This window comes from Sciurus carolinensis, chromosome 13 (assembly GCF_902686445.1).
Source record: "Sciurus carolinensis chromosome 13, mSciCar1.2, whole genome shotgun sequence".
Lineage (NCBI taxonomy): Eukaryota > Metazoa > Chordata > Mammalia > Rodentia > Sciuridae > Sciurus > Sciurus carolinensis.
The window spans coordinates 63,493,395-63,508,229 of NC_062225.1; the positions used below are offsets into that span (position 1 = coordinate 63,493,395).

A 14,835-nucleotide genomic window follows, 5' to 3' on the forward strand; every position below is an offset into this window, starting at 1 on the left:
TACTACAATTCATTTTTTGATCAGAGTGCTTTCTGGTTTGCTCTTGCAGGATGCTAAGAACAGGAGGGCAAGGGTATGATAGTATGCACATTTAAGAAGACAGAGGAGAATCTCCTAAGAAATGGGGAGACTGGAAGCTAATGCTAATGTGCGATGGTGGAGGGAAAGGAAGCAACAGAAGGGACTTGCATGAGTAACGAAAAGATAAAAGAAGAGCACAAGTAACAATTCGCGAGGTGGGGAGGGCGACAAGGGAACAGCTGCGGAGGAGGTGGTGGGGATAGAAAGGCGAGAAGGAAAGGGGTGTGAAGGCAACCTCACGTGCAGGGCACGAATCAACACTAAAGACGTAAATAGAATAGGGTAACTGAATTGGGAAGGCAGAACTTAGTCCTCCAGAGATGCCTTATCGGTTTACACAATCTAGCCCAGCGCTAAGGGGGTGTGGTTAGGTGGCTCAGAGAGGTGGGTGTGTTAGACCGCGGCGAGGGCGGCGGCGCGCCCCCAGTTCCTGCCAGAAGCGCGGGGCGGAGAAAACCCGGCCGCACGCCGGCGAGGCGGAGGCCGAGTGAGGGAGCAGATGGGCGGGGCGGGGGCGGGGGCAGCACAGGGAGGCGCAGGCCAAGGGCGGCGCTAGGACCCGCCGGCCGCCCCGCCGGCTCCCGGGAGGTTGATAAAGCGGCGGCGGCGTTTGACGTCAGTGGGGAGTTAATTTTAAATCGGTACAAGATGGCGGAGAGGGACGAGGCAGCGCGAAGGCAGCAGCCGCACCAGGGGCTGAGGCACCGGCGGCGGACCAGCGACCCTACCGCGGAGGTTAACCACGTCTCGTCCACGACCTCCCTAGGTACGGGCCGGCAGGACAGAGGCCGCAGCGCTTGGGTAGAGGGAGGCGGCCGGCCGCTCGGACTCGCGGGCACCGGCCGCAGGCGGCAGGGTCGGAGTCCTGGGCTGGCTCGGCTCTCCTCCCGCCGCCGCGTCTGCCCGCCGGGCCTAGCCCCAGCCGCGCCCCGTGCTCCGCCGCGCGCGGCCTCAGAGAGCCGCGCGCGGTTCTCGCTGCTCCAGCAGCTGTCGGGCGAATAGGCGGCGCGCGCGTCTGAACCGGGCCCGGCCCCCTGCCCGCTGCCCGCCGCGTGGCTGCGGCCGTGTCCGCCCCGGCCCGAGGGGGCGGCCTTGAGCCGGGGTTGCGGGCTGGGGCTCGGGGAGGTCGGCGGGGCAGCCGCGCAGTCCTTCGATCTCGGGCGAGGCGGGGCGACCCGTCACCTGGAGGGCACTCGCTGCCCTCCGTGCTTCGCGCGGACAGAGAAGCAGGGGTGGCTGGGGCGTGATGGGCCCCGCCGGGGAGAAGGACGCGGGGAGAGCGGACACCTCGCTGCCAGGTCCGAAGGCTCTCCCGACACTCTTCCTGAAGGGAACCGCAGCCTGCAGGCCGGGGTTTGTGCTTTGGGCTCGTGTACCGGGGACCCCTAGGTCCCCGACCCTTTCGAGCGAGTTGCGCGTGGCAAGGGTCCCAAGTCTAGATTTAGGTGTCAAACTGGTGTTTTGAGCCAAGGGTTCCTAGTCACTCGGATCAGACTGAAAGTGTGGTGTTAAGTCACCTGATCCTTCGCTCCCGGGTTTTGCTGAATGTGAGCTCCTACTGTACGTGTATAAGGCGCCCCTGCCCCCTCGAAGACGCAGTTGCGTTGGCAGCACAGTGTTTAGTGTTTCTCTCACTCATAGCACCCCTATTTTTAGGAGTTTAGCATTTGATCTTTCACTGTGGTGTGAATTAAACGTTTGAAATCCTGATTGAGGATTTTGAAGTTACTTAAAGGCATAAAGTTTCTCAAAGGCTTATAAATAGTAAAAGCCTACAGTTAAGTACGTGGAGCTAAGGTAAGAGTATATTAAATATATTTTAAATATGTTTAGAGTATATTATGTTTTCCAATTTTTTTTCACAATCTGATAAAAGTTTTACTGGATGAAATTTAAAACATTTTGATTAAATATTAACCCCAGGTATTCTCATTATTACTATTTTTTGTATTGGGGATTGCACCCAGGGACGCTCTACCATTGAGGGCTATCCCCCTCCTTCTACATTTTTAAATTTTGAGACAGGGTCCCACCAAAGTTGCCCAGGTTGGCCTCGAACTTGGAATCTTCCTGTCTCAGCTTTTGGAGTAGCTGGGATTACAGGCATGTGCTACCGAACTGACAAGGCTTCACTTTAATAAAAAAGTTTATTTAGAATAAATATACTTGATCATTCATTGTAGCCCTTGGACATATGTCAGAGGTGATAACAAACTAGAATTTTCCTAAGAGAAAAAGAAAAGGAGGTATTGCTTGCCAACTACAGCACTTGACAGAACTGTTTAGTTTATAGAAGAAAGTACTTCCGGAGAAGAGAGGCTTTGCCTTAGATCTGCTGTTTGCATATCTCAAGTAATTAGCTGCGTTGGAATGTGAATGGATTAATTTAGTTCTTTTGGGCCTTAGGGGAGGGGGAAGTATATGCTCCTCACTCCTCCAAACCCTTTTAGATATAGTTCAAAGTATTTTGTCTACTTGCCTTTTTAGAAAAAACATACGTTTGACTCTGTCATGGTTATGAACATTGTTTTTGTGTTGTTTATTGAGAAGAGATAAGACTCAGGAGACTGTTGATAAATAGGGTCCGCCATTTATTAAATGCTCTTGACTGCTACTTATAGATTTTGTCCTTCTTTTGGTGGTTGTGGAGTGGAAGACCTTCACTTGATAGCCGTTCCTATCAAATGACTGCCTAAAAGAACCCCTGTACCTTCTAATTTGCTCTGAGTCACCCATTACTGCATTAAAAACCAAATAAATTTGTTAGGATTTGTGTTGAAGGTAAGGACAAACAGACTGCGAATTATTAGGGATTCATCTGTTTTCGACCATGTTGTATAAACTCTTTTTTCCCTTTTTGCTTTCTGGAGAAGTAATGTTGAAGAACTGAGTTGGAGTAAGTCAGGTGTCACTTTAGTAGTTAAGAAGATGCTCTGTATCTCTCTTAAGAGAAATGCTTACTCTTAGGAATGCAGGATCTTTAGAAAGTAAATAAGCACCTCAGTATATAAGCATTATAGACTTTGCAGGTTGATAGGATTCTGTAGATGTGATTAAATCTATTTAGTAAGGTGTTTTGAAATTCTGTGAAAAATTTTTTTTTTTGTGGGGAGAGGACCTATCTTACAGTAAAGAGATGTTTGTTACAGGGAAAATAAACTATGATCAAAAACGAAATTCTGGCCTTAAGGAGTCGAGTGCACATAGGCATGCCGTATTTCAGGATATTTTGTGTGTGTGTGTGTGTGTGTGTGTGTGTGTGTGTGTGTGAGAGAGAGAGAAAGAGAGAGAGAGAGAGAGAGAGAGAGAGACACAGAGAGACAGAGAGACTGACTGTATTGTAACTTTGTGATAAAGTTTTTGTCCTTTGCTGCATTCCCCCACCCCCCAGTGTTGGGTATCAAACCCAGAACCTTGCACATTGCCAGCAAATGCTCTACTACTGAGCTACATTCCTAACCACAATAAAATTTAATTGTGGCTAATGTTAAAGTGTAATATTCACACACAAAAAAACTTTCTTTAAATTGTTAGACCTTTTCCAAAATTAGGCAACTACTTGTACTTGGAACACTTTCTATAAGTGTGATGATGCTGAAGTACAACATATATTTTTAAAATTGTGGAACTTGCAAGACTCATTTATACATCCTCTTTTTTTCCCAAAGAGATAATGTACACTTTTGACTGACTTGGATTTGGTATTCTGGCCAGTTCATGTAGAATTTAAGGGATTCTCTTGCTCACCTGTCTGCTAAATAAAACTTATTCATAACTTGTATCTCTATGATTGACATAAAAATAATCAGTTAATGATTAGTTGAATATACTGCCAGCTAGTACTCTAATAACTGTTCGAGAAATATGTAACTGATGAAAGGTGCATAGCTAGGCTCTCTCTAATACAGTTTACCTTTACAGCTAGATGTGTTTAAAAAATCGTTTATGCTCAATTAGAAGATTTCTTTGAAGAGGCACAGCTGTTTGGCAGACTGTCAATGCCAAAAATGGAAAGGGAGTAGAAGTTAATACTTTTTTTTTCTTTTTTCCCATAATGGTGATTTATAGCTCTTTAAGAAAGAGGGGTATCTCTGGGGTGAGGACAAAGAACAACTTTTTTTCCCCCCTCATTCTTTAAGTGTGGTGATATTCTGATTTTGTAGCCTTTTTGGGTTTTCAAAACCCAGGTGTGTTATTTACTCTCTAGAAGATTTGGTCATTGATAGATGTGAACACAGAATAATTGAACTTGATCCAGCAGTAAATTGATGACTCAAGTAAGTTTCTTCTACCTTAACTATCCTTTGCTACTGATGATACTGAAGAGCAATTGAAGGTTTTCTCTATAGTTTTAAAAGTGTTTAGCTAGAAGGCAATGCCAACCTGAAAATAAATGGCAATAGGGTAATATTTGGGACTTTATAAAACACTTTAAAACCTTGTCTTCATTTTATTTCTTAAAGCCTTCCTGTGAAGGAATTTCGTTATTATTCCCATTGGAGAGAGTGAATGTGATATCTCCACAGTCTCAGAAACTACTGAGGTACTCTTAACTATTCTTCACCAGATTTAGAGAAGGCTAGGGGGCCCAATACATTGGACATTATCAAACATAACTAGGGATGACCAGGCTTTGTTGAATAAACAAAGTTTGAAAATATACTAATGAGGGATGGAGAAAATAGGGCCATTTGAAAAGGAATTAGAAGGCAAGTCACCAAGTGAACTTGGAAATTTTAAAGTAGAAAGGGAAAAGGTAGATATAAAAGAGAGTAGAACAATTTGTGAAGAAAGTATAACACTTCTGCTTATTATTTAGTAGCATGAAATGTTTGGAAGTGGGAAGCTAAAGTAACCATTTTACAAATGATTTTTTAAGTTACTGGTAAATATATATTGCTTGGGTGTACACACATATTGTGGATAGAGTTGTAAAACTGTGTGCAGGCAGCCATCTTCGCTACTTTGGGAAAAATGTCTATACAGTAACTATATGGGCAGATGATAGCTACTAGAAACAACACTTAAGTCATGAAAGACTCATTTAAACATCCTCTGTTTTACTAAAGAGAGAATGTGCTCTTTAGACTTACTTTGATTTGGTCTTCTGGTCAGTGTAGGTAGAATCTCGGAGATTCCCTTGCTAAACCACTAGCTTAATAAAACTTTTTCATATAACTTATATCTCTATGATTGACATAAAAATAATCAGTGATTAGCTGGATATCCTGTAACCTAGTAACTCTAATAACTAGTTGGAGAAATATGTAACTGATAAAAGATGCATAACTAGGGTCTCTAGTACATTTCATCTTTCACTGCAAATTGCTGATTATGGAAGCAGTGTTTCTTTAATTGTAGAGAGAAAATGTGGTGGAAGAACAAGGAATTGTAAGCTGAGTGACTTAAGCTTTCTTAGCTTTGAAGCCCTCATATATAGTAGTGATAATAATCTCATAGCAAAACTATTGTGGGAAGCAGATGATAGGATACAAGTGTTTGTAATACTTTACAGTTTGTAAAACTGAATAAGACACAGTGACTTGTAAGAATGTGCCAGTTTGACTACTTGTTCTATTATATATAATGTACATTTGCAATCAAAAGTTACAATTTTCTCTTGTAATGTGTACAAAGGTTTAGTTAGGACAAGGGGGAAGGTTTTTAATTTTACTTGTAAAATATTGATAATATGTTCATTAAGAGTTATTTTGAGTGTTGAATGTGGTAAAAGTGCTTAACCCTGTGCCAAATAGTCTGTTGGAAGTAGTTATAATGTTTGGTTATTTGAGACGTTGACCTTAAATTATTTTTTAAAATAGGTGACTTGTGACTTGGAAGGCCTTTGTTCAGTTTTAAAAATAAAATATAAGTATACATATTTCTTAACTATTTTCATTTCAGTAAGCATGCATTTTAGAGATTCATGTGACAAGGTCACCTTCTGGAATTATTTCAATTACAGAATTCAGTATGAGTTCATTTCTTAAGGTCATGGCAGTTTCCAAGTATTGGCTTTTCAAACAGTGATCTGCAAAATCTAACTTGAGTCTGTTATATAAAAGGAATGCCTAAAAAAATGATTGATTTGAAACCACATAAACAGAGACTCCCATAAAAACCTTTCCCCCACCTTCATTTAATCCTTTTTGGTAGAGTAATGGATAGTGATTAGAACTATATCCTTAACATTAAAAAAAAAAAACAAAAAAACAAAAAAAACCTTTTTTATAAATGATGTGCACTTGAAAAAAAAAAAAACAAAACAAAACTTTTTTTTTTTGGTCCTGGGGATTGAACCCAAAGATACTCTACCACTGAATTACATCCCCAGCCCTTTTCCTTTTATTTGAAACAGGGTCTTGTTAAGTTACCTGGACTGACCTTGAACTTGTGATTCTTCTGTCTTAGCCTCTGGATTCATTGGGATTATGGGTGTGTATCACCATACCCAGCATGACTTGGATTTTAATTTTGGGACTGTAATGTTTCTGTAACATTTGTGCCTTCCTGATAGTTGATATCTACCCTATTAAATTTATAGATCTTTCTTTTCTCTTCTTTTTTTGGGGTGGGGGGTGGGGGAAGGCACTGGGGATTGAACCCAGGGGTACTTTACCTCTGAGCTACATCCCCAATTTTTTTTTTTTTTTTTTTTTTTTTAGTTTTTTTGAGACAGGGTTTCACTAAGTTGCCTACACTGATCTTGAATTTATGATCCTCCTGCCTCAGCCTCCTGTGCCACCCTATGGGCTGCTGCTTTTCCCTCCTCCTCTTTCTCCTCTTTTTCCTTTGTCTTCTCCTCCTTCCTCTTCTTCCTCCTCCTTTTCTTTTTTCTTCATTAAAGAGATATCTATTTAGGCACTTTAGAAACTAAAGCATTCTATAAAGAAATTCTTGAAACAGGGAAAATTGTCATATAAGCCGTTCTTTTTCACTTTCTAATGGATGGATCAATGAGAAAAGAGTTGGATTAAATTCACTCTTATAAGAATGGTGGGGGACTTTATTTTGAATAACAAGTTGGAAAGAAGTTTTTTTTTTGCAGAAAATCATCCTTAGGTTTTTTTTTTGAAAAGTTATTAATCTTCAGAAATTGTTGTTTTATTTTCATCAGTTTTTTAATTTCTTAATATGACAATGTGGACTGGCTCTGTGGAACTTTTTTATAGAGTCAGGAGCCTTTTTACTGTAGAAAAATGTCAGGGTACTTGGATGTTTCTCAAAAAGTAGCTTAACTTCAAAGTATACTAGAAATTCTTGAGAAGGTTGAATGATATGACTGATGCTGAATGTTTTTTACAAGTGCATATTAAGATAGAAATTTGTCATGTTTAAGGTCCAGCAAAACTTGTTACTGAACAGGTCTTTTGATCATAGATTTTTAAGCTTAATGTGTGTAAAATGGTAGGTCATGGTCCAAACTTTTAACTTTTTTAAAGTTCAAAAAAAATCTTGCTGGTGTGATGGTGCAAACCTGTAATCCCAGCAACTTGAGTGGGAGGCAGAGGTAAGAGGATTACAAGTTCAAAGCCAGCCTCAGCAATTTAGTGAGGCCCTAAGCAACCTATCGAGACTCTGTCTCAAAATAAAAAATAAAAAAAGAGCTGGGAATAGGACTCATGACAGGGTAAAGCGCCTCTGGGTTCAGTCCCTGGTATTAAAAAAAAAAAAAAAGAAAAAATCTTGGAAAACACTGAAAAATACAAGTAAATGGAAAAGAAGAAAATAAAAATACCAACTAGTGGTAGCCACTGCTAGCATTTTAATGAATATGTTTTAGTTTATGTTCTTTTAAAAAAATGAAGAATTTTTCCTAAATTGAAACCTCATTGTAATTGTTAATAATCTGCTTTTTCATTTCATATTTTCCCATGGGATTAAAAAATCCCTACAATATGATTTTTTTTTTTTTTTTTTTTTAATGGTGATGTAGTACTACTTAGCTAACCCTTTTTTGGAGATGGGGTTATATCTTGTGAATAATGTTGGCTAAATGTCTTTGTAGATAAATCGCAGCCTTTAGGGTAGATTCTTAAAAGTAGATGACTGGGTCAAATGGCATGTATACTTTTAAAATTGAAGCTACCCCTGACCAGATCCATTCACAAAGGTTATTAGGGTTAGGTTTGTGTTTGTTTACAAATGTCTGTTCACAGTGGGTGTTAACTAACAATATATGTCTCTAATTCCAGCTACTCTGAGTCTGAGGCAGGAAGATCTCAAGTTCCAGGTTGCCTCAGCAACTTAGTGGGAACTTCAGCAATTTAGCTAGATCCTGTCTGAAAATAAAAAGACCTGGGTATGTAGCTCAGGGATAAAGTGCCCTTGGATTCAATCTCCAGTACCAAGAAAGGGGAGAAGTAGGTGCAACACATAAAAAAAAATAGCATTTAACTATTTTAATTTGTAACATGTACATTTATTTTTTGGTGGTACTGGGAATTGAACCCAGAGCCTTATGCATGCTTGGTAAGCATTCTAGCACTGAGCTACATATCCAGACCTTTTTATTTTTTATTTTGAATAGTCTCCCTAGGTTGCCCAGGCTGTCCTGTACTTGCACTTCTCCTGCTTTAGCCTCTGGAGAAGCTTGCCACAGTGCCTGACTAATTTGTATTTCTTTTTGTAATTGATGTTGAAATAGTAATATCACAATTGAAATGTGAATTCTTTTTATTAATTGCTTTTGGGTGTTCTTTGACCTCTTCTCAGTTTCTTTTATTTTAAAATCCCTTTTGTACATAATATATTACTTTTCATATTTGCTTTTTAATTTTGTATTTTTTGGTAAGGATAGCATATTTCTTAAAAATTTAAGAATAATTATTTCTTTCACATGAATGTATTTCTTAAATTGGCAACTTTTGAACTTCCTGACTTTCCGTGTGCTGTTGGAATACTTTGTTTTTTTACTGTTCTAAATTCTTTGTGAAATATTGATTGTTTCTGAATCTTAATTGCTAGGGTATGGGCATCCGCTTTAGTGCCCAGAATTGTGGCAGAAGAAAAGCAAGATTAGGAGATAGGTTCAACTCTCTATAACCATCAAAGCTTTTTAAGTTATAAAAACTGACTTTAGAAGTTTACGATTAAAAGATAATATCTTAAAAACATTTGGCATGTACTGATTGTACAAAGTTATACTTTCTGTGGATAAGGGAGAACATGAAGGGAATGGGATTAGTTTTCTTTTGAGAGTAGAGAATGGGTTGGTAGGGCAGGCCAATTGAGGACCATACTTAGAACTGTTTTTTTTTTCCCTTTTATGCTGTCATTTGACATCTTATATCTACCTTATAAATAAGGCTTTTCAGTTGCTTATGTGTACCAGCATAGAAAAGTATAGAGAGATCCCTGCTCCAAGCTTCCATGTAAATGGGAGATCAGAGAGACCTTATGCATATTTGTGAGTTAAGTTTGTAAGTTCAGAAGTAGAATTACTGCTAGTGTTGGTGAGGAAAATTCATGGAGGAGAGTGGGTTTTGTTAGACCTTAAAGGCTGAGTGGGTCTTAGCACATTATTGCTTGAAGTTAAAGACAGTATGTTGGTAAACTTACAAATTAATTTAAGCACTTGTCCCTGATTTTAAAGAATTTTCAATCTAAAAGAATGCTTAACAAGTATTTAAAGACATAATTAGAGGTAACCGGAAGAACAAATAATGTTAGAACATTTAATAAGAAAAAAGAATATGGGGCTATTTTTTCTGTAGCCAAATAGAGCATAGAGTTAATTTAAAAGACTAGATAATTCCTGGAAAAGCTGATTAGCCCAAAATGTGACTTAAAAACCTCAGAGATGTGTTCCCCCTTCCCTCTGTTTTTGAGCTTATGTCTTTATTTACCACAAAGAATTCTAATACATGTACCCTAAAATTGCCTAGCTAGAGAAGGGACAAAAGGAGAGTGTAGTGGGAAACTCTCACTTTCCTATTCTTTTGTTTTTTCAAATTAGTCACATTTTATCTGATGTTTATTTGTTTTTGGCACCATTCCCTTCTTTTTACAACTGCTCTTGTAGTAGGAATTTTGCCTGTATTGAGACAAGTCTGGAATTTGAATACTTTTTTAAAAACTGCTGCTCTAACAGTCATCTGAGGTAGAGACATGTAGCAAAATGGAATTTAGTGTCTTATTTCCATGGTCTTGGCAAGCGCCTTTTTGAGATTTGTTATGATAACCCTGTTCTAAATTTAAGTGTGTGTGTGTGTGTGTGTGTGTGTGTGAGAGAGAGAGAGAGAGAGAGAGAGAGAGAGAGAGAGAGATTTCCTTGGGTGTCACAAATTTCCTAACTCTCTTACCTATCTGTTGTCTTTTAACTTCTACAAAGCTAATTTTAGGGCCCAAAAAGGAACGATTAAACTGTTTGCCCAAGCTGAGGAAACCTACTTTGGTTTTGATGGATTCATGATCTCTGTGTTATAAAACCTTGAATTTACTGTGCAAAAATGCTTTTGGAAATGGAAATGGAGTACATTGACTCTTAATAAAGAAAATGTCCCTTATGAAAAATATGGAATAGTTTATTATTATCCATTTTCTAGGCCAAAACAAGGATGTTTAAGAACTAGCCTTTAAGCTGGGGTTGTGGCTCAGTAGTAGAGTGCTTGCCTAAGCATGTGTGAGGCACTGGGTTCGATTCTTAGCACCACATATAAATAAATAAAATAAAGGTCAATTGACAACTAAAAATTATACATATATATAAAAGGACTAGCCTTTGCATACATCTTTTCCTATTTTTTATTGTCAGCTTGATTTTGGGCTTCTCACTTATATGTAGGCTCTTCCAATTTGCCTTATATCTGATCTCCCTGTTCTTAGTTTGTTACACTTCTTCCTCATTGCTTTTAGTTTCTCTGCTACATAGGTTTAGTCCTGTCTCTGCTCCAAAATTTTCAGTAGCTCTCCTCAGGAATAAGCATTCTTAGCATTCTTAATCTGTATTTTTTTTTTAAGTTTGTTTCTTTTTTAATGCATTCTTTTAATTGTAGATGCATATAATACCTTATTTATGTGGTACTGAGGATCAAACCCAGTGCCTCACACATGCTAGGCACGCATTGTACCACAGAGCCACTGCCTCAGCCCAAGCCTATATTTTTAAGGTTAGCCTTAACCTGATCTCCAGGGCTAGAGAAATGTAGCCATCTCTAGGATGTCTTCATTAATAGCCCTAGTTTACGTAATCCAATGTTGTACAACTTTTGTTTTACTCAGATAGCATTTTCTTTCTACTATCCTTTTATACATGTTTGTGTTAGAACCTCTAGAGTAAGGATATTATTAGTGAATTGTGCTTCTAGTATCTAGCGTGATGCTGTGTTTTCTAATTATTAGCCTGAAGTAGGCGGGAGGGGGGCTTCTGCAGTTATTCATGGGTAGTTGTATTGAACATTGTTGAAGACAATGAATATGAAACAGTGAGTTGCAAAAATATGTGCAGACCTTGCCAAAGATGGGCAGATATACTTTTATTGTATCTTAAAGGTTTGCAGTTTAAAACTTGCTTTTCTAGAAAATTTATGAAGAAAAAATTTGTATTCCTCAAATGTTGGGGGAACTTTCGTATTTGTTGACTATATAGATGATTAAGTTTAGACATGGAAGTTTTTGGAAAAAATAACTATGTGCCAAAATTTTTTTTATAAAAATGAGAGATAGCATCCTTTTTATGTCAACTAATTTAATTTTTCTAACTTTTTTCTCCAAGTTTCTAGAAATCTCGAGCATGTAAGAATTCAGATCTGAGTGTGTTCATCAGATATGCTTCTTTAGTAATAAAGGTGGAGTTTGGCCTGAGTTTGTTCAACAGATATTCTCTTTTAGCAATAAAGGTGGAGTTTGGCATATTTCGAAGATGATAGATTTGTTAATCACAAAGACCTGACTCTGCATCATTACTTGATTACATACAAAATGTGTATTCTTGCAGATTGCTTAATCTGAACCTCACTCAGTGTCCTCCTTTATGAAAACAAAGAAACTCATAACTATCCCATAAAGTGATTTTGAGAATTAAAATGATAATACATGTTATTAGAGTAGATTCTCGTGTTTTTCTCTTCTATACTAAAAAGTATATATACCACCTGAAATTATTTCATATTGTAAATTATTTTGAGTGATGTGAACGTTCTTAATAATATTTCCCTTTCTTCTCCCAGATGTCTACCTTATTCACTTTTTTGCTCAAATGTTTCCTTATTGGAGAAGCTATTGCTGATTACTCTTATAAAATGGCATTCCCTGGGTCTAGTTCCCTTAATCCATTTGTATTTCTTTGTAGTACTTAACACTAGCAGTCATTGTGTGTGTTTTGTGTTTCTCCATCTTTAGAATGTAAGCACTTAAGAGCAAGAATTTTTGGGGGCCGAGGGTTGGTGTTTTTTTGGTTACTGAATCTTCAGTTCCTAGAACCATGTTGTAGGTGTTCAGTGACTGTTAAGAGAATGAATAAAGACTTATGTTTCTCCAGTTCTAATTTTTTCATCCTGTGCATCAGAATTACCTTGGCGGTTGTTACTGGATGTTTGTTAAAAATGTAGATTGGGCCCTATATCTGATGAACTGAACCAAATTCTGAAGGTGAGGTACGAGAATCTAAATTCTGAGCAAGACTTTGGATGGTTCTTAAGCTTTAGTACGCATGGCTCATTGTTTTACCCTGTGTTTGTGACTAGTTAAATATTGACAAAATAACTCAGTTGTAGTCCATTTATAACTAAATTATAAATGGGTTGACAATTCTGGTGCAAGAAGACCACCTCACCCCTATCTGTTAATGAAGATTTATGTATCTATAGTTCTGATTATTTTGATCACTCTATTTATTGTCTAATAGTCCAGTTTTATCTGGAATGTCAGGGATCTAGAAATCTCAAATGCCAAAAGTTAGTTAACTCACCTTTTCCAAACAAAAACAAATCCTTTAGTCCTACTTGTATTCTGTACTTGTCAGTTTTTACTCATGATAGATGAGCTAGTATTAGGATTTATTTTTTTAAATCTTTTTGACTTTTTTATTAAAATATTTTTATTTTTACAGACACATTTTGATTCATTGTACACAAATGGGGTACAACTTTTCATTTCTATGGTTGTACACAATGTAGATTCAAATGTGTCATTAATGTGTCATTAAAAAATGTGGATGGAAAGAGGAGGTACTAGGCAACAAAATTGACCAAATTATAGTTATATTGTGTGCATGTACAGATACGGCCCAATGAATCCCACTGTGTTATATAACACATCAATAAAAAAATTTTTCAGAGGGGAGAAAACAGCTCCTACCCCCCCAAAAAGAAGTGGGGACTGATATGGACTTGTTTGACTGATTTGTATGTTTATGCCACTGGGGAACAATGAGTGATCTTTTAAAAATTATCCTTTAATATTGAATAACATAGAAAGGCAATTTGAAAGCAGCATGGTGGGTTTAATAGAAAGTAGAAATCTTGATGTATGTACTACATTTTAGCTGTAGGATCTTGGAGAATTTAAAAAAAATTTTTTTTGAATATATTTCCTCTCTCTGAAATTGGGATGATAGCTAGGTCACAGGGTTGTTGAGAGGATTATATTCACAGTACCTTACTGAAAGTCATCAAGTCAGTGCCTGTTAAGTTCCCTCTTTGTGGAAGTAAATTCTGAGACAACTTAATATATTTCATTAAAAACAATTGTAATGTTTCAAATTTACAAAAGTGACAAAGATATAGTAGAGCTCAAGTTCCTATTGCATACAATTTAATACATATTTGCCATATTGGTTTTGAATCCTTTTTAAAAGAGAAATAGAATATTATTGTATAGTTGAGGGGTTCACCAAATACCTTGCTGTATACACACCTATCCTGAACATGGCATATGTTTCTTGTTTTAAAAATTTTTTAGTTATACATCAACATACTTCTAATTGATTTATTTGTTTTTATGTGGTGCTAAGGATCAAACCCAGTGCCTCACATGTGCAAGGCAAGAGCTCTACCACTGAGCTACAATCCCAGCCCATTTCTGTTTTTTTAATAGTTCTATAGTGTGTATATGTGTTTCATAAATAATAGATACAAATTGTTGTGTAAAAAAATTGTAGTAATGGCTAAAACCATATATTCTTTTGTGACTTGATTTGTTTTTTCTAAGTATAGATTTGTATAAATATTTAGATTTTATTAATTTCAGTTTTCTGACTTATGGTTTATCCTTGGGTATTTAGGTTGTTCCATTTTCTTTATTTTCTTTCTTTTTTTTTTAAACAACTTAAGTGAACAAGAAAACATGTCTCTTACGCATATGTGTAGGAATTCCTCTAGGGTATAAAAAACTTAAAAATATTAAACTAAAAAGTTTCATTATTTTATACTCTCAATTTTGGCCCACAGAATAAAATTATATTACTTCCCCACTCACCAAAATACCTAAGAGCAGATGTAGGACCCTTTTTTATTTCTTGAGATTTTCTGTAAGATTTCCCTTTGGAAGAAAATGGAGAACTACCTTAGTGAGAGGATTTGGAGAACCTAAATAGAATGTTGCTGAATTTTTGTGCTGTTGCTTTGAGTCCCCTGGACCATCACGTATTCTAGCATTTCTTAACTAGTCAACAACTTCATAAATTGCAACCTCATTTCATATATCTAATTTAAATTAACTTCAGTATTTTCTTTATCTTAAAGTACACTTAATTCAAGTTTGTGCTTTAAAGAACTGGTTAATATTTGATGGCAAGCTTTGGGGAAAATGCTT

The 14,835-nt window shown here is 37.4% G+C and overlaps 1 protein-coding gene across 2 annotated transcripts in view; it reads left to right on the forward strand.

Moving 5' to 3' along the window:
- Positions 1-694: 694 nt before the first annotated feature.
- Atl2 (atlastin GTPase 2) overlaps positions 695-14,835 on the forward strand; it is a 51,948-nt gene continuing 37,807 nt past the window's right edge. For both annotated transcript variants that reach the window (XM_047522487.1, XM_047522486.1), the window contains exon 1: positions 695-847. In XM_047522487.1, the coding sequence (XP_047378443.1) occupies positions 730-847 (118 nt within the window). In that variant the 5' untranslated portion in view covers positions 695-729. The remainder of the gene's footprint in view (positions 848-14,835) is intronic.